At 42.7% G+C, this 19,801-nt stretch overlaps 2 protein-coding genes and 1 non-coding gene across 6 annotated transcripts; 2 read left to right on the forward strand and 1 right to left on the reverse strand.

Moving 5' to 3' along the window:
- Positions 1–210: 210 nt before the first annotated feature.
- arr3a (arrestin 3a, retinal (X-arrestin)) lies at positions 211–9,012 on the reverse strand. Of its 4 annotated transcripts, XM_008333264.3 has the most exons (21): positions 8,872–9,012; positions 8,596–8,729; positions 6,956–7,081; positions 6,676–6,759; positions 6,319–6,579; positions 4,751–4,782; positions 4,116–4,146; positions 3,978–4,038; positions 3,702–3,746; positions 3,417–3,607; positions 3,181–3,240; positions 3,017–3,093; positions 2,781–2,916; positions 2,258–2,342; positions 2,095–2,167; positions 1,870–2,007; positions 1,302–1,382; positions 1,184–1,207; positions 1,057–1,106; positions 907–926; positions 211–666 (listed from the first exon to the last, which is right to left on the reverse strand). In XM_008333264.3, exons 6-20 carry the CDS (start codon positions 4,756–4,758, stop codon positions 922–924), a joined length of 1,065 nt encoding a protein of 354 aa, XP_008331486.1. In that variant the 5' UTR covers positions 4,759–4,782; positions 6,319–6,579; positions 6,676–6,759; positions 6,956–7,081; positions 8,596–8,729; positions 8,872–9,012; the 3' UTR covers positions 211–666; positions 907–921. The 4 variants fall into 4 exon arrangements, with proteins under 4 accessions (XP_008331486.1, XP_008331487.1, XP_008331488.1 ...); XM_008333265.3 differs by lacking the exon at positions 6,956–7,081; XM_008333266.3 differs by lacking the exons at positions 6,676–6,759; positions 6,956–7,081.
- trnat-agu (transfer RNA threonine (anticodon AGU)) lies at positions 1,536–1,609 on the forward strand. Its single transcript has one exon. It is a non-coding gene; the product is annotated as a tRNA-Thr (tRNA).
- A 131-nt stretch (positions 9,013–9,143) lies between the features above and the next one.
- mcf2b (MCF.2 cell line derived transforming sequence b) lies at positions 9,144–19,518 on the forward strand. Its single transcript, XM_025065863.1, has 26 exons — positions 9,144–9,194; positions 10,761–10,895; positions 11,474–11,590; positions 11,694–11,843; positions 11,953–12,077; positions 12,232–12,346; positions 12,428–12,547; positions 12,639–12,830; positions 12,921–13,118; positions 13,205–13,385; positions 13,473–13,561; positions 13,805–13,905; positions 14,034–14,100; positions 14,232–14,347; positions 14,544–14,613; positions 14,696–14,788; positions 15,034–15,126; positions 15,599–15,724; positions 15,828–16,043; positions 16,163–16,255; positions 16,387–16,474; positions 16,618–16,657; positions 17,990–18,162; positions 18,500–18,642; positions 18,955–19,067; positions 19,437–19,518. Exons 1-26 carry the CDS (start codon positions 9,144–9,146, stop codon positions 19,516–19,518), a joined length of 3,087 nt encoding a protein of 1,028 aa, XP_024921631.1.
- The last annotated feature ends 283 nt before the right edge of the window (positions 19,519–19,801 follow it).

Consider the following 19,801-nt stretch of genomic DNA (forward strand, 5'->3'; position numbering starts at 1 on the left):
AACTTCAAAATAAAATACTAATATTTTACTCTTGATTTACTAAACACAATCCAGAGTTAAAGCAAGGGTTTTTCAAACTTATCTGAAGCAGTTCTTCAAGGAGGCAGCCATGATGGATTCTCAAGTTGTTGTTTTTTTACCAAAACTACACACCCAGAAAAATTATATTTTTATAATAATAATAATAAAAACATACAAACCACAAACTTCTGAGTTTAAATTGTTTTATTGTGTTCTGGATAATTTGACTTTGTTTGTCAAAAACACATTTTACACAAAGGAAAAAAAAAGAACCATTCATATTATCAGACAAATGTGTCCCATTACTTTCCAACACAATGACGTATGGCCTTTACACAGGTTTCCCATCATCCCTCACTCACAATCTAATGTGATCTAATGAGAGTTGAGTTGTTTTTTTCTTCTCTAGTACACAGTAAATATGTGTGTGTTTGTGTATTTCTACACTAATCTTTGGTCATAAAAACTCCAACACTACTGTGCAGCCTATTTCCCCCTTTTATCACTAAATTACATTTATTTGACAACAAAACCGTCGTTACATTAAAGATAAAGACGTTCCTCTTCTCCTTGTTCCTCCTGTCGCCCTGGTCATCTTCCTGTCATTGTGTCTGTTTCTCCTCAAACTCCAGCTGGACCTCATCTCTGTGGTAGACAAAAATACTTTTGAATACAATAACAACAGGTTTGGTTAGTATTTGAATATCAAGCTGATTATTAGTTGTTTTCATTTGACTTGTTTTCAGCTTACTTTCTCTAGTGGCCCTGAAGTTAAATGCTAGCTTTCTTTTAGCTACAGTCTCCATTTATTTAGTTGCTAATATTTTATTACTGTTAGCATTTTCAGGTGTACTGTTACAGTCTGAGTCAAAATCAGGTACTCACACTGATGATAGTCCTTTATTCTGGGAAGAAGGTGGATGGGAAAGAAAAACAAAATAAAAAAAAAAAAGATAATTAGTATAATTTAAAAAAAGACACTGATATATATTGTATACACTGTCAGAGTCACTGGTCGTCTGTAGAGAATCGTACCAGTAGGTTTGGGGTGCATGAGTTGGAGTGGCAGCTCCACTGTGACATCACTGCAGGAACAAACCAAAGCACTCAGAATCATAGAAACATGAGTTGAATATTTAGCTCAGTTTGCAGCTGTACCTACCTGGAGGTGAGTCCTCCCAGCAGGCTGAGGAAAAACGAAAATAGTTTGTTAAAGTCGACGTCATTTTTAGGGGATGGAGGTGTTGAGGAAAATGTTAATTGAGAAACAGGAAGTTTACCCTCCACCGGCCACCATCAGGTTGATTTTGATCTTGTAGGAAACCAGAATTCCCATAACTTCTTTCTCCACATTTCGCAGCCTGTTGTAAAGGAATAGTACAGTCATTTAGGTCACATATTATTATTATTTTTCTTTTTATTTATTTATCATGTGCACAGTCAGTCTGATGGTCTGGTCATTGTTGCTGTGGCTCCAGTTTCACCTTGGTTTTACGGTCCCTAAATATCACAGCGGCGCCGTGGCTTAGTTGGTTAAAGTGCCTGTCTAGTAAACAGGAGATCCTGGGTTCGAATCCCAGCGGTGCCTTTTGTGAGGCAGTGGTGGTTAACGAAGCAGACTTAGGTCTGGAGGGTTTCAGGTCTGAGTCCACTAACTGCAAAATTACCACTAAGGTGCTCTGAGCATGACGCTGCCCCCTGCTGACTCATGTGTTTGTCGTCCAGGCTTTATGACTAAGTATTAGTTAGAAAATACAGAGTCACTGTTTTCATATTTTGCTCTGAGTGACACTGAGACTCTGTCCAAGTCTCTGCTGTTTGGTCCATCGTTTTTGAATCCAAACTCACATCGTGGACGAGGCCAAGTTAGTGTCCTCGTCCTTCAGTCGTCCGTCCAGGGACAGCCCTCGTTTCTCCTTGTTGTCAGACAGTGAGGGTGTGATGGCCACAGTGTTCTCATAGGTGCTGCCAGGTTCCACTGAAACTCTACACGGAAAAAAAGCACAAACAGTCAGTTTGAGGCTGGAACGCCGTCGGTGGTTCTTCCATTTTGACACGCGTTTCTTCACAAACCCAAATTCTTTACTCAGAACGGGCTTGGTGTATTTGTCCGCCGAGTACAGGACGATGTCGGTGGTCTGGTCCACTGTGAAGAGAATGACATGTTAGTGACGTACAATATTGATCTGGTCATGGCATCAGTGTGTGATCGACACATTTAAAGGTGGAAACCCACCAGAGATTTTGATGTTCTTCACGGATTTGTTGCTCTCGTTGTTGATTTTGACTTTGATCGGGATTGACTCGCCGTGAAAGTAGAGCTGCATCAAAAACAAAGGTCATTTTATTATTATATTTATCATCTATTTTACCCTGAATAGGATTATGACATCACTACAGTAGTTGCCAAAATAGTGAAATAAACCTTTAACTCTTTTAAACGACATAAATCAAGATTTTAAATAATTACATCAGTTTTATCTAGATCTGCCCCTAGTGTCCATTTGAGAGAATTACTTCCACGCTAACTTTAAATTCTGAACTAAGAGGCAAAATCCATTTATAAAACTTTTAGTTTAATCTTAACATTTGAAACATGAAAATATTTATTATTATTTATTTCCCGTCTCTCCAGTGACATCATCAATAACCTGAGGACTCGTCTCACTGTCCGACATTGTGTAACCCAAGTCGGACAGTGGGGTCATCCGATCAATACATTTACAGGAAAGAGAAGTTCAGAGAAGTTTGTACTCTACATCTTTTTCCATGGAGGCCTCGAGGTGAACGGGTTTGTCCGACATCATGAAGCTCTTGCAGATCTCCGCTTTGGGCCCGGCGCCCACCTGTGAGGGCGCGAACTGAACTTTGCGGATGATGAGGCGAGCAGTGTCCCTGCGGGGGGCAGGGTGGTGGGGGGGGTCACAGTGGTTAGAGGACTGTTATCTACACAGACATGTGACAGATGAGTCGCCCAGGTCAGTGTGACACTCACTTCTTTGAGATCTTCTCATCAGGGTTAGCCTTGTCCATGGCGAGGTAAACTTTGACCTCAAAGTCAACGCCACAGGACTGGACGGAGGAGAGTACATTAGACAGTTGTTAAAGAAATATTTATTTTTTATCACAGATTTGTTCAACGATCAATGATCAACACACCTTTCCCTTGTCGTCTGGTCCGGGCTGCAGGGAAACCGAGCAGGGAAGGTTGATGGGAATCTGGAGAGAAAAGTAAACAATTCCCGATCAGTGAAAAGGTTTTAACTAATTCTTTGTAATCCAGAAGCTAAAATCTGAGTTATTTGTCAATAACTTTCAAAAATCTGCCCCGATGTCAACTTCATTAACAACAAAAGCTGCATCATCGGTGCAGAGATTCGACACGTTGCACCTACGTCGAAGGAGAACGGTACGGCTCCGTCGCCGGCCTTCTTCATCAGGGTTTCATGCATGGGGCTGAGGGCGGGTTTGTGGTTCTCTGGGTGGAGCTGGTGGTGGTTGATCCAGATGTCTTTCCTGAAGCACAGACCCATCACGTCCAGGTCATCGCTGCCGTAACGGAAGGCACAGGCCAACTGCACAAACACTGTCGAAAAAAACAGAAGGGTCAAAGAAGTTCAAGCTCCTACGGTCGTCCAGGACCGGGAAAAAAATGGTTTGTAGAATTTCGTGAATGTTACCTTTCCTGTCTCCAAAGTCAGATTTGTCCAGCTTGACGACGCCATCTGCAGAGACAGTCGTGTTAGAAGTTGACAGATGGTGACAAAAACACACTCTGAAACTACGATGAAGGGTCTTATTGACCCACACCCCATTTACTATGATGACCTCAGAGCTGGACCGTGGTCTGATGATCCCTGATTTTATATGGAACTGGTCTGAGACCAGGTTTGGCTCCAGATGTGGCCGACCTGAGTGGTACGATGACTGGACCAGACCAACTGTGGGGAACTTACCCACTTGCTCCACTTTGGAGATATCGTCCACGTAGTCTCTCTTCCCCAGGTAGAGGGTGAGCTGTGAGACAGACGAGAACGTCAGAACGTCAGAACATCGAGAAGAAACTGAAAACAAGACGATGAGTTCAGACTTACTCCTCCGTTTCCACTGGTCTTCTTGAAAACTCTGTGGTAAAAAACAAAACAAAAACAACAACAACAAAAAAAAAGTTAAAATCTGTGCTTTGTTGCTCAGTTCCACAGGTTCTCAAATCACTTTTCATCTTCTGTCCAGACCAAAACACACAGTAAAGGGATGGAAAACAGGTGGGATGTGGGCCGGATCCGGACCACGGGACACCATTTGAGGGACGCTGCTCTGTGGTATTTCTCCAAATGGAGAGAGTGATTTGTGAAAAATTCTTCTTCAGTGTATGAGGAGCACATGTTCTGTTAATGTTGATGAAAAAAAACAACAAACAAACTAAAGTTTTGGTCGTGACTGTGAATGAACAGCAGGTTGTGAAGCTCCAATAATCCCGTCATCCTGTTAGGAATATCTAAGAGTGGAGCAGCTTTAGCTCCTGTTACTGGGATTGAAAGGCTGGTTCAGGTGACGGTGCTGTAATGGGGGGGGGGGGGTATTGGGGGGGGAAATCAGCTGATTGGCAGTAGCTGAGTTCTCATCAGTCTGAGTCCACATTGAAATGGTCAAGTTAATCCTCCACAACCATAAACAAATACTTAACAACATAATTTTATAGATTAGATTAGATTTTTAGATCACGTACTTTGCCATCTCTGAAGAATCTTCTCTGCTGTCCTGTTGAGAAAAAAGAGAAGAAAATAAAAATGTGAATTTACCGTCCGTGTTTATCAAACAGATCACTGATCCGTCACCAGCTGGTCACTCCTCACCGACCGGAGTCAGGCCTGTGTTTTGCAGGGGTACGACAGGTTAATCCGTGGAGATGAGATTACGCAGGTCAGAGTTAAGGCCCTTGATCCGAAGCTAAGTTATCTGTTACCTGCAAACCGCATCAACGCCAAAGCTGTGCGTGGGATTCCCCGTTATGTCAGAGCGTGTGTCCCCCTCAGATCAGCGTTTCTAAAACAGTGGCTGGCGTAGACCAGTCAGGCACGGGCAGCAGGATTTCTGGAGACACTGAGTCACAACAGCAGCCTCCAAATAACTGGGATTGTAAAGGTCCACTAGTGTGACTCATGTCATCAGTACACAAGTACTACAGTACTTCTGGGAGTACTTGAAGTATTTAAACCTGGGGTCTTCTGATGCTAATCTTAAATTTTGGACCAAGTTAATCTTGAGATTTAAGGTTAAAGCAGTGGATTTTAGTGTCAACAACAATAAAGTATTAAGACTTATCGACTAGTAAACGTATCTTCAGATAATTATGTCTCTTATCGACTAGTAAACGTATCTTCAGATGATAATGTTTCTATATGTGAGGAAGAACGGGGTCAAAGACAAAAACTGCATCTTAAAATATCAAATACCTTCATTGTATTTGTTCACTTTAATTCAGTGACAGGAAGAGAAACATTTCCTGACTCTTATAGTTCAATTGTTTATTATCTATATTATTATTTTTTGTTATTTCTAACATAATAATAATTGACTATTGGGCATAAAAATTCCACCTTAAGGTATTTAAAAAAAGTCACCAGTAAATGTGACATCAGGTGACAAACCCTGGAGCTACAGCTGTTATTCATTATTAAATGAGGGGTTGCCATAGTGACGGTTTCACCAGTTCTATTAAGATGAGAGAAAAATCTGAGGCTGCAGTGACACACAGTCACCACCAGGCTCAGACTTTGTCCAGAAAGAAGGCAAATTTAAACAAGCGTTAATTATGTCTTGATTAATTATGACCTAAAAAAAGTTCACGCACACACTAACTCCTCCAGCTCTGATTGGTCAATAATTAGAACATATTTATTGGTTGTTTTTAACAGAGGGATTTAAACGGCTTTTTTAATCAGTTTAATTTTCTGCTTATCCTCATCAGTCGTTATGTCATAATTCAGTTCAATACTGAATAACTGAACTAACGACTATAATCTACACTGAATTTTCCAGTTTTGTTTCCAAATATTTTTTCACGTAAACCTTTCAACCTCGGTTACACTGACGCCAGTCAAGAGTCAAACAGCCATGAAGATTTGATTCTTCCTCAACTCACGGTACGACAACATTTTGTTCAATGTTGAAATCTGATAATCTGGTAATCTGGTTAACCACATCCAATGTATCTTTCTCCGACCATAGAAATCCAAAGACAAACACTTTGACCGTGACGTGGACACGTCCCCTCCGTGTGTAGGTGAGTCTTACCTGCTCTCAGGTGTCTTCTCTCTGTGGTCAGTGTGGAAACACGCAGCGCTCCACAACTGTTGATCTGCCTTTTATAGCAGCAGCTCCTCTCTGTGCATCACTGGGATTTAAGCAGGTCATTTCTGTCTCCTAATCTGGTTAGGCAATCAGCTGATGGCTGGCTGTTTTTGGACGACAAAGGGTTTAAAAAAAAAAAGAAAACCCTCAGCAGGAGACCACATGGCTGCAGTAGTAGTAGACTGGTAATCCTCTCCTCTGTACCTGGAACCAGACCAAACCAAACACTGGTGAGACGGAGAGTTTGTTATTCAACATTTTGAAGTCAAACTAAATCACAAAGTTAGGATTTTTTTTCACCAGAGAAATGTCAGTGTGTTCAGGTGTTTAACTATAGCCGTCAGGATGGTTGTCTTCAGCCTCGGTCTGTCAGCTGTTACTGACCTGGGACCAGACGTCAATATAAACAATGTGGTAAAGTGGTGGTTTATTATAACCATCAGTAATAGACAGTAATGATACAGACGAGTGTTGCTGTGACATCAGCAGGTCTGTGGGGGGGGGCAGACTGTCTGTCTGTCTGATCTACACAGATTAACCCCCCCCTCCTCTCCTCCACCTCCGTCCTCTCCCCACGGACCTGTTAGGGTACGGATGACGCCAGCGTTGAGTACGACGTCGGGGGTAAGCTGTATTACTCAAGGCTCTCTACGGAACATGCAGGGGATTAGGTCAGAGCGACTCCGGCTTGACCTCTGGGTTCGACCTTTACAATAAATTAATCCAGATTGTTCGATATGAGATTATTTACAATAAACGATGAGGGAAATGTTACTGAATTAATTGGTTATAAGTAAAGCTAAATAAAAGACAATAAAATACAAAATATAACAAAATAATAAATATATGTATATTGTACAGTTCATAGGCTGGAATCCTGCTGCAGTGACCTTTGGGTCACAGGGCAGTGGTCACTGTGCTGCGGTGACTGTGGGTTTCCACAGTTTACTCCACGTTTACCACAGACAGAGTCAAGGTTAAAAATCAATGTACTACATCAAATACTGCATCAAATACTACATCAAATACTACATCAAATACTACATTAAATACTGCATCGATTGTTATCATCACATGTCAATGGTTCAACTTCATCAACATCACAGGAAACAAAGGGTTACGTTGACTTAAAATGGATCTTTTAAGACAGACAGATGGATAGGTGTCAGAAACAATCTCAGGACATAAATAAATGCACTTTTCACCCAGCAGGGACGGCAGAAACAAGTTGAGGACATTAATAGATTTGAACACATCTTATTTTAGCTCCTGTCCGCTAAAATCTGCTCTGATCCCGTATACTTAGAGATGTTAATCCGGACCAGGGGAGGGAAAATACTGCGGGTGACGGAGTGAAGCTTTAAGAGCAAAAGACTCAAGACACGAATTACTGAACACTGAGGTGTGGAGCGGTGAGGATGAGAGGTCACCGAGAGGTACAGTGGTGAAGATGATTAAAAAAAAAAAACACACAAAACAACAACAGATATAACTGATCTGAAATATGATACATTTTGATACCATATGAGTATAGTTTTTATTTTTCATGAAATACAAACACACTGCAGTATCTGTTAAAGTTGAGTTCAATCATGACAAATACGTACCAAGTCCCTAGAACCAAAATTATAATCTGCTCCATAATCTGTTCTCCCCATAGTTGATGAAAATGGAGGTACGAGGGGTCAGAGGTCAACAGATTTGCACCACAATCCTGTGTCTAATCTGAGGAAGCGACGAGGAAAGTGAATTTGATGTGGACGCATGTGCAGAGACAGACCTGAAGGTGGAGCTCATGAACCTGCTGTTCTGTTTTTATGGTACGATAGAGAAGACTCAAGAAGATGATGAAGATGAAGATGGGGGAGGCAGAGGGCGAGACGGCGTTAAGACCCCCGGGTTTTAACTCGGGTCAGGGAGACCCCTCAGAGTCAGGTTCAAGTCCAAGTCTTTCAAGTAAAGTTCTAAACAAGTCTGAGTCCAGACGGCACATTTTTCAGTCAGGGTTCAGGTCAGTTTGTGTTTGAAAAAAAAGAAGAAGCTTAAATTAACAGTTTTGTGATGTATTTGTTCTTTAGATAAATTCAAGTCAGAGTCAGAAACACTGACAGCTGAGTTTAGACTCAAAACAAAAAGATAATAAAAAAAAGCTGATTTAAATATTATCATAAACAAAGATTTTTTTCCTCCACTAATTTGTCTCTGTTCATTTCCACTTACCCTGACACTACAGGTCCAACCTTCAAAGATGTTCCTCGTCACTTCCTGATATAACGCGCCATCTAGTGGATTCAGTTTGAGATGCAGTTTCATTTCCTTTATCGTCGGATGAATAATGCACAGAAAACCTCTTTCTGTTTAAAAATAGTAAAAAAAAGTTAGAAGAATTTTAAGAGTTTAATTTTTTACAAAGTCATATCTAATTTCTCACACTTTGGAAACAACATTTATAGTAAAATATATTTTTCTGGCGTGTCAATAAAAAAAAAAACGCACGTTTTTTTTGTGTGTGTTTAGAGAAGGACCAAGTTACTGATGTTTTGACGTCAGGTGTGTGCGGTTCCTCCTCATCCTCCTGCTGCTCCACAGCCTCAGACGGAGGTGCGCACTGAGCGCAGCGGACACTGCGGTACCAGCGCTGCAGCTGCGGCTGCTCGAATCCGAGCCTGATCACAGCCACGTCCCGCTGCAGACTCCCTGGTCCCGACCGCGTGAGGGAGGGAGGAGCTGGGAGGCAAAGACGGCAGAAGAACCACCGCAGAGAAGCCATGGCTGAGTCCAACCCCCTGCGGGGGTTCCCACGTCTGCGCCGGGCCGCGGTAAGTTAGCATCACCGGTGGGAGGCGGAGGAGAGGAGAGGAGAGGAGAGGGTGGAGGGAGGCTCCACACCGGTCAGAGAGGAGGATACTGCAGCAGAGAGAGAGAGACATGATGTTTAGACTAAAGTACTGCGACACGGAGTACACGGACTGTACACATGATGTTAGGTATTTACAGTAAAAAAAACATTCAGTTTATGACAAGAATCTAAGTCTAGGACCAGGACAGGACAATGACTTACAGTTGTATTTGTGTGTGTGTGTGTGTGTGTGAACGCACCTGCATGTGTTTTTTTTTTTTGGAGCTGCAACAGTAACAGGCCGCATCAGATTTGTTACTGCAGTGAGTGTGTGTGTGTGTGTGTGAGTGTGTGTGTGTGTGAGGAAGTTGTTCATGTTTCACAGTGCGCTCAGATGTTGATGTGCAGAAATGTCTGCAGTCTCTCAACAACTTCCATCATCCTCCACCACCACTGTAACACTGGTGCTGGGTCACGTGGTCCAACCGCGATATCATCATTAAAACTATAGGAGAGTGAATCACATCCCTGCTGACTCAGCAATCCTCAGCATCACCACCAATCACCTTCAGCCTCTGATAACACCACACACTCATGACGTCAGTGCTGAGTGGGTTTTTTTTAAAGGGAAACTATGCATAAAACTTTTTTGTTAATAATTGTAAACAAATGTGTGTAGTAGCCTATTCCACTCCTGCAGGGGGTGCTATTAAAGCAGTTCAAGTGCACTATTCTCTACCTTCAAAGTAAAATAATTTATCATCTTTTTTTCAGATTTGTAGAAAGTAAAAAAAAGGAAAGTGTAGAATCAAAATAGACTTCGTGGATTTTTTTTATTTTTTTTAGATTTGCAGTTGAAGTGGTTTGAAAAAAAAAGTCTAGTGGTCAAAAACCTTTAGCTGAGCAGAGGAAAAATGTGAGGTGTAAACAACAACTGATCGATCCGTGCAGTGGTAATCAATGTCAGTGAGAGTGGACTTCATTACACATCACTGTTTCAATGATATTTTATTTAAAATAAATGCAGGAACATGTCGATGATTTGCTCCTAGTGGCGGGTTAGTCCAAGTAAATACTTCTCTAACTGGGCTTCATCTGTTTTCTGCACAAGCTTTTTTTACTTTTTGCTTGGAAGCAATAAAAAAAAAAAGCTGCATCTGCAACCTTGAAAATAAAGAAGTGTTGTGGTGGCAACAATACAACAACATGACGTCGACAGCCATAAAAAACGTGAAGAACCGATTCAATGTCTTAAAGTCACATGATTTTAAAAATACATCGGTGCTGCATCTGTAGTATTATTGGTGTAGAAGTGACAAAAAGACATTTGTTTTGGTTTGAAAGAACAGCGAAAGAGTGACATCTAGTGGCCATATGTAAAATTCCCGATTAATCTGACCTTAAATAAACTTTCCGTTTTTCCTGGTACATAAACATGTCCTTCTTTGACCTTCAGAAAACAACACGTGCCTCCCTCCCTTCCCCCCCCCTCCTTCTGTTACCCCTGTTACTAAGTTAATGACATGACACTCACTTCCTCTGTCAGACATCGTTTCCAGGAAACCTTCATTTGGTCCTGGTGCTCCACCCCAGCAGTCTGTTAGGCTCGGCCCCCAGTCCATCTTCAAGCACCGACCTGGGATTTCGTTTCAGCCAGGACGACTTCCGGCCGAAGATGCCGGTGGGGAAACTGAGGTTGGAGGAGATGTTAACGTTGACGATTGTGATTTCACACATTTGATTTTAATTATTCAGATTCAGTTTCATTCATATATGTTTTTGGAAATTATTTTATGTTTGTTTCCACACCATATATGAACTATATATAGGTGGACGTTTTTCTTGGTTAATTTTGAGCTATTGTTGCCTAATTTCAGCAGCTTATATTTATTTTATGTTATGTATGTTTTTTCCAATTTATTTCCACTTTTGATATTTCTTTATATTTGAGACAACATAAAGCCTGGGCTGTTACTTTTACATGATTTATCTAATGACATTTTTGTTATAGGTTTTGCTAGACTTCTAACTATTTTTGCTGATTATTTTTCCTTCCTACTATAATAAACAATATTTCAACTTTATGATATTTTTGAGATAAAGTTCAATTTTTAGTTTCATTATTTTGGCCATTACTTTTTTTTGCTACCTTTTAGCCTATAGCCTAAAAGGTAGCAACATATAGATATTTTGAGAGAAAAAAATGCATGATTGTGTTAAACTCATGGATGTCCAACGTTGACTGTCCTGTCGTTGTAGGTAGTGATGCTGCGTTCAGTCGGAGAACTTCTGCGTTACATCGATGACAACCACCTGACGTCAGACTTCACTGCAAAAGTTGAATACTGCACCAGCGACTGGATCGTCCTTTCCACTGTAAAAAAAAAAAAAAAAAATCAGAGCAGCACAACTGGGTAGGGAATATCGAGCTCTTCCTAAAACTGAGCGTGTGTGTGTGTGTGTGTGTGTGTGTTTCCAGTCCATCGAGACCTTTGCGGTGACGGTGAAGGAGATCGCACAGCTCCTGCAGGGTTTCGGCTCCGAGCTTTCTGAGATTGAACTCCCCGACGAAGGCAACGCCATCGAGTTCCTGCTGCACTCACACACTCACAGATACAGACAGATGAAGGTTCCAGCGCCCCCTCACTGTTGACGTTTGTACTGCAATCATTTTTCATCACCGACATAAATATTTTTTCTTACTCACCGCTGGGTTTTTTTTTTGTCCACGTGTCCAGGACGACATCCGGAGTGTGCTGAAGGAAGGACGTCTGCTGCTGTCCAACCTGGTGACGGTCAAGGCCTCAAAGAGAGACGTGGAGGAGCAGAGGGAGGTCCAGGTGGACGTGGAGACAGTCCAGAGGTGAAGTACTGTGTGAGAGAAGAACATACGAGGGTTTGTTTCTGCAGTTTTAAGTGTGTGTGTGTGTTTTTGTCAGGAAGTACTGTGTGAGAGAAGAACATACGAGGGTTTGTTTCTGCAGTTTTAAGCGTGTGTGTGTGTGTGTTTTTGTCAGACTCCTGACTCAGCTCAGAGACATGGAGGAAGCCTTCGACGGCTTCTTTGAGAAACACCACCTGAAGCTGCAGCAGTTCCTGCAGCTGCTCCAGTATGAGACCAGTTTCCAGCAGGTATGAAGACGAACACCTGTCTTCACTGACTCTGTTGAATGTTAAGTCACAGCGGGTTTGACGACTGTGTGGTGTCTGCAGATGGACGAAGCCCTGGAGCGAGTCGCGGCTCAGGAGAAGGGCATTCCCTCAGTAGGAACCACGCTGGTGCAGACGGAACAGTTTCTGAAAGACCTGGAGATCTTGGACAAACAAGCAGAGGTCAGTGACACACAGCAGTAAAACACAGCGGTGGAAAAGTCATCTGAAACACAACCTTCTGTTCTGTGTTTGTACGGGTGTGCCGGATCAGGAGGAGATGGCTCGAGCTCAGGTGGTGATCCTGCACGGCCACCAGCTGGCCACCAACCATCACTACGCCCTGGCGCTCATCATCCAGCACTGCAACGAGCTGCGGCACCACTGTGATATAATCACCAACGCCATACGCACCAAACGGGCCTCGCTCAATCGAGCACGAGACCTGCTGCAACGTCTGGAAAACGTGAGAACAACTCACTGTTTGCTTAAACAAATGAAGATTTTTTGAAGATTATTTTCTTACATTGCTTTTTTTCCTGATGCACCGACGCAGGCCCTGAGGTGGTGTGATGAGGGAGCTTATCTTCTAGCGAGTCAGATGGTGGACAAGTTCCAAACCAAAGAAGGAGCCCAGGAGGCGCTGCACTATCTGAGCTGTCACCAGGAGAGGGCGCCATCCGCACTGAAAAACAGCCAGGACACTCTGAGTCTGAGTCTGGAGTTTGAGGCCATTCTTACTCCGCAGCTGCAGGTGAAACACCAGATACTGAAAGTCCCTGCATCACAGAATACCCACAATGCACCTCACTGCACACTTTCTGCTCCTTCCGTTTCCAGTCACAAATCTCCATGGTTACAGAGAAGCTAAACTCCATGCAGTCCATGATCAGAAACAGGGATCAGTGTCTGAGGAAACTGGCAGAGATGCAGGTCAGACCCATCCAACCTGTGGCTCCCAGACCAGAACCGGACCAGACGTCACAGCGTTGCAAGACTCTCCTCTTCTCCCCCAAACATGGTGTGAGATTCGTACTCACACAAACGTACGTCCTCACAACTCAACAACCCTTTGAATGTGTGATTTTTATTGTCACCATTTCTGTAGTCGTCGACTTGAACGTCCTGAACTCCAAGTTTTCCTTTGACCTCCTTCCTGGTAAAAAGGCTGCGAGGAGGAACAACGGTCAACGCAAGGTGAGGGTTTTGTTTGTTTGTTGTTTTTTTCTTTTGTACCATAGCATGAAGAGCTAAATATACGGTATCTGAAGGTGAAAATTGATGCAGAAAAGAGTTTTTCACTCAGGCTCCATGGAGTTTTATTCTTAGAACAATTCTTCATTATCAAGTTTCAAATAATGAGTTTTTTTAACAGTTCTACGGAACATGTCTCCCACTGAAAGACTTGTCACTGTTTGTTCTTCCGTGTGTGTTTTTCAGATTGAGGTGATGCACGATTACCATGGCAACCGCAGCTGTCTGTACGGATCCAACACTGAAACCGATTCAGAGGTGGAAGACAATCCAGAGCAGGTCACGCGGTACGTTGTTCTTCACCTTCGTCTCCTTGGGTTTGACCTTTAACCTTTGTCGTTCCATTTTTATAAACAAACCGCTTTGACCTTTGTCGTTCCGTTTTTATAAACAAACCACTTCTCATTCTCTGCAGACACATAATAAAGGAGCTGATCGCCACAGAGAGGATTTACGTGGATGAGCTTCTTTCTGTCCTCCTGGTCAGTCTTCAAATGTTTGTTGGGTTTGTTTTTTGGGTCAGTCTTCAAATGTTTGTTGGGTTTTTTTTTTGTTGTTGCATTTTTCAACTTTTACTAACTGCCTTCCTTTCTCCACCCTCTCCTCTCCTCAGGGCTACAGGGCAGAAATGGAAGACCCGTCCATGTCTTACCTCCTTCCCTCAGCTCTGTGCAGTCAGAAAGACCTTCTGTTTGGCAACATGCCTGAGATTTACCAGTTTCACAGCAGGCAAGACACGAAACCAACACACACGCAAATGCTGTTGTGTGTTTTTTTGTGGGAAGGTTACGTAGATATATAACATTCCTGAGACTTTTTAATTAATCCCGACTTCAGGAACTTCACAAACTAAATACTGAACCCTAAAATACTCACTCTGAGTGGACCAACAATTCAGACGGTCAATTTCCACTTGTCTCTCCAGGACCTTCCTTCAGGACCTACAGAGATGTCTGGAGACACCAGAGAGGGTCGGGGCCTGCTTTCTGCAGCGGGTGAGGAAACATGGGGCACGAAATAATTGGTCAGATTATTCGAAACCACATGTGATCTTATGAAAAGTGTTTGTTCGTGCAGAAGGAGAAGTTCCAGGTGTACGAGCGTTACTGCCAGAACAAGCCGCGCTCGGACGCTCTGTGGAGACAGTGCTCAGATTCACACTTTTTTCAGGTACAAATAATTTTTGATTATAAATACTAATTAAATTTCACAGATAATAATTACAATATCAAATACAATAATTCTATATAATAATTAGAACACAAAAATAAGAAAAAAGAATACACGAATCAGATAAATATATAATATTTTTTAAAAATCATATACGATGACCATTTAAGGCCAAAACTTGCCTTGTTTCTCAGAACTTTCCTCTCCTCCTCAGACTCTCTCTTTCTCCTTCCCCGTCTCTGCAGGAGTGCCAGAAGAAGCTGGACCACAAGCTGGGTCTGGACAGTTACCTTCTGAAACCTGTCCAACGTCTCACCAAGTACCAGCTGCTCCTCAAGGTGTTGTACCTCTGAGCCAGTTACTGTGGTCTCCTACAAACACAGTTCATCACTGCCTGTTAGTTAGCGTGTTTATTTAGCATAAAAGTAAAATGAAACTGCAGGCAGCACCAGATGGTGCTTCAAAAAAAAAGAAGGTACATTTAGAAATGTTTTAATAAAATACTTTTTGTTACCTTATTGTCTTTATAAAGCTGTAAAACAGCTTATTAAACACAATTATGTGTTTAATATGCTATTTCTTTTGCAATTTTATAGTCAGTCCATTCAAGAAGATAATGTTAATTTGCTGGATTCACACTTGCATTTCTTGTTTTATGCGAGTATAAAGATAAAGATTTTTTTCTGGACAAAAATAGTTATTTGTTTTGTGACAGGAAAATACCCATAATTACACAGACAAATAAGCAGACAAGGACATAATACTCCACTAAATAATTAATTTAATTATAGTTTCTCTGTCCTCGTTCAGGAGCTCCTGAAGCACTGCACTGAGCTGCGATACCGCTGTGAACTGCAGGAGGCGCTAGATTCCATGCTGGAGTTGTTAAAATCTGTCAACGACTCCATGCATCAGATATCCATCATTGGATACCAGGTACCGCTGGGTTCAATTAGGGCAGGGAAACAAAACTGTTCTGACTTTAGTTCATGTTTCTAGTCCGTCGTTCATACCGCTGTGTTGTGTTCGTCTGTCCCAGGGTGACCTCAGCCAGCTGGGCCGCGTGGTGATGCAGGGCAGCTGCAGCGTCTGGATCAGCCACAAGAGGGCAGCGGTGCGCATGAAGGAGCTGGCCAGATTCAAACCCATGCAGCGACACCTCTTCCTCTACGACCACGCGCTGCTCTTCTGCAAACGCAGGGACGAGGACAACCACGAGAGGACGCCGTTCTACAGCTTCAAATCCTGCCTCAGAGTAACAGACAAATTATCACAGACATTAGTGCATGAACACAGTGCAACACCAGTACAATTTCTTACCACGAAACGTTAGTGAAATGAATATTTTCTCTCCGTTTTTTTTTTTGTGTGCAGATGAGTGCAGTTGGAATCACAGAAAATGTGAAAGGAGACGTGAAGAAATTTGAAATCTGGTACAGCGGCAGAGAGGAAGTTTACATCATCCAGGTATCTTGATACAAGAGTTGTACTCTGTAGTCTGTGCCCTTTTTGTTTGTCAGACCCACATGGAATTCTGTAGTCTGTGCCCTTTTTGTTTGTCATACCCACATGGAATTATGTGGTGTGTGTGTGTGTAGGCTCCCACGGTGGAGGTCAAAGGTGCCTGGCTCGCAGAGATTCGAAAGATTCTCACCAACCGGCTGAAACTGGGTCAGGATCTCTATGGTTTTATACATCATTTTCTACTGACCTGCAGTTCTGTAGCAGATCTAGATCTAATTTGCATTTTTATCTGATTAGAAACCTTGTTTGATCTCTTAATGTCTTTCATGAATAAATGCTGAAACTTTGTCAAAACTTTTTTCCAGATGACACTCGTCCACGTTCAGGCTACTCTGCTCCCGACAGGTGATTCCCTCTGCATGACCTTCCCATGTCCATCTGTGACCTCCTTAAATATATATATGTGTGTATAATTTGACTGTAGACCAGAGCATGATGGTTGTCAGTGGACGTGGGTGTGTATGTCCAGGTGCTGCTTGTGTGTTTGACTGTGTCCTCAGTCTTCTTCAGAGTTTGTGTCCTTGTCCTCCACTCCTGCATGCGTCTCCAACACTCACTCTTATCTCAGCTCCTCTGGAAGATTTAACGATCCATCGACTCTGACTGATGACCACAGTGTTGACACGCTGCCAGGCTGCTTAAACAGTCCTTAAGGTGTTAGCGGTTATGCTATTGATCGTTAGGGGTTAGCGTGGCTACGTCACAGCAGCGTAGGGTCAAAGAGTAGTGATAAAAGTGAATCATGTGTGCGCTGTAAGGAAGGCCGTCTTCACTCCACACATTTCTCTCCGATCTCGTGTTCTCCTTCTTGACGTCGTTGTTGTTCCATTGCATCGACACATCTATCAGCGTCGCCCCCGTCTGTTGTTCTCGTTAATGACCACAACCGGCTGCTAATTAGCCATAATGCGCTTGTGCATCTGTTATGGAAGTTACAAAGCAAATCACAGGAGGAATTAAAACTACTGCCATTATTAATTCAGGGTTAAAGCATGTAAATGTGTTCGTCTTTGGCTAAAGTGATATATGTGTTTACATTATTCAGCAGATGAGTGCAGACGTTCACAGAAAAAAGTCTGACTCATCTGCTAATTAAATCAAGGAAAACGCTGTTTGATTAACCCTTGGTATTTTGAAACTAACCAACATGTCCACGAGAGACCCACAAATATGAGACCACTCCAGGTTTTGTCTAAACGAGCGTGTAATTAATGTGTGAAATGAATCAGATTAACATGGACCACAAAGTCCTGGGATTTGAACTGACATTCCTCCAATCACAACGCCCATATTTTAATCACTGTTCAACAGTGTTGGCCCAAACGGGCTTCATTGTGTGGCCCATTATTAAAGCCATATGTGCTCAAACAAACACCCACACTGTTTCATGTGGGCTTCTTATGGACATGCTCTCTGCAACTACTACTGACCCCTGTTGACATGTCTGCATATTACAGTGACCACTGATCATTTATGTCAAATAAATCATCATGGACATGGAAATGATACACTGTGATATACAGCATGTGTCTGAACTACAAATGAATGCTGTGATATTGAACAGAATGTGAATGACTTTGGTTTTGTGACACGGTGGATGTTGTTGTTGTTGTCGTTGTTGTTGTTTGTCCTGTTCGTTGTGGTCATGGTTCTGGTGCCACCGTGATGCTGTTTTAGTGCCTCAGAGGTGTGTGTGTCGTGGGGCGCAGCACCGGTTGGAGGCTGCTCAGCGTGTCTCCCTGTTCCTCACAGCTCGACCTCCACGAGCCACAGCCACAGAGCCCGGGACGAGGAGTCGGAGCACAGCAGTCCGGTCCACACGGAGCCTGTGGTTCAGTCGCCAAGACGCAGTGAGTCACAGAGACAGACAGATGGACAGTGACAGGGACAAAATGGTCTGGATCAGGTCCTGCAGCTCTGCAGATACTGTTGTATGCAAAGAAAGACAGAGAAAAAAAAACAGAATAATGAAGTGAGATCAACAATCAGACAAAGACTGAACACTGTTGTCTGTCTATAGTCACTGCTCCAGATGCTAAACTAAACTAAACTAAACTGAACTAAACTGAAGACAGACATTGAAAAAGCACAATGAAGTCATTTCTAAACTAAACTAAACTGAACTGAACTGAAGGCAGACATTGAAAAAGCACAGTGAAGTCATTTCCCGGTGCTTGACAGCGGCAGCTGGGCCCGCCCCTGCACACTCGGTGGCAATCTGTGAAGGCCTTGAGGACTGGGGAGCCACTGACCTCTCCAACCTATCAGACTCAGACGAGGAGGAGGAAGAGGACGTGGAGGAGGAGGAGGAGGATCAGCCTGCTCCACTGGTGAGAAATGATCACTTGTCACGGCAGAGAAGGATCTGCTCACATGTCAAGGAAAAATGTACAATCACTACTGTTAAGATGCATGTATTCATTGTCAACTCCACTGAACTGCTGGGTGTCATGAACTGACAGACAGAAATGGAAAGAAAAAAACATCTAAAGTTCCTTCTATTTTATTAATCGTTCAGTGAAAAAATTAAGTTGCCAAAATGGCAATAAATAGAAAAATCAACTAAATGAGTGTTTTATAAAGACACAACAACAACAACAACGGTACTGAGATGGTCCTTGTTCCGTGTTCTTCTGTTCCAGGTGGCCGGCAGATACAGGGTAATGGTCGAGAGCAGCATGGCCAGCGCTGATGACATCATCTTCAACTCTGGTGATGTCATCCAGCTGCTCTATGAAGACTCATCAGGAATGTGGTACTGTGGTCTCGATGAGTCAGAACTATTGATTAAAGGCAGAGTGTTTATAAAGACTCTGTCTAGAGTGTTCCGAAAAACTGTTCCTGTACTGGAGAAAACATGGAGAGAACATGTCAATTCCATTCAGAAACACCAGGCCATCAGACCATTAAACTAAACACTTCTGCCACCTTGTGGCACGCACTGGTAAATCGGACTAGAAAGGGTTGTGATGGCTTTTAAAAATATGGCACTGCATGCTCATATTTTCCATAACTCTGTGAGAATATTTCCTGAATTTACTGCACACTCTGCCTACGACAGCATGAATGATACACCAGGGGGCGTACTTTGCTGAACGGTCTCTCGTCTGCTGCACAATTACAGGATGGTAAAGAATATAAGTCGTGGCGAAGAGGGGCGTGTTCTGCCTGAGGACCTGCAGAGGATTCTGGGAGAGACGTGCTGAGGACCAATCAGAGCCCAGGATAAAGGAAACGTCTGTGTTCATTTCTCTTACTACCCTTTTAACATACAGTGTATTTGACCATAACTCCTTATAAATATACTCTCACTCAGTACATACACACACATGTACACAGTAAAAGACAGTAACTGTAAACTAACCCTGACCATGAGGAAGGACAGGCATCATGGGAGTGAAGCCTCAGCCACAGAGTTTTTTATGAAAATCACGGGGTTAAAAACTGTAACTACGTCAATAACGAGCCTGTAAATAGAACTGTTATTTT

This window comes from Cynoglossus semilaevis, chromosome 19 (genome assembly GCF_000523025.1).
Source record: "Cynoglossus semilaevis isolate Cse_v1.0 chromosome 19, Cse_v1.0, whole genome shotgun sequence".
NCBI classification, from domain to species: Eukaryota; Metazoa; Chordata; class Actinopteri; order Pleuronectiformes; family Cynoglossidae; genus Cynoglossus; species Cynoglossus semilaevis.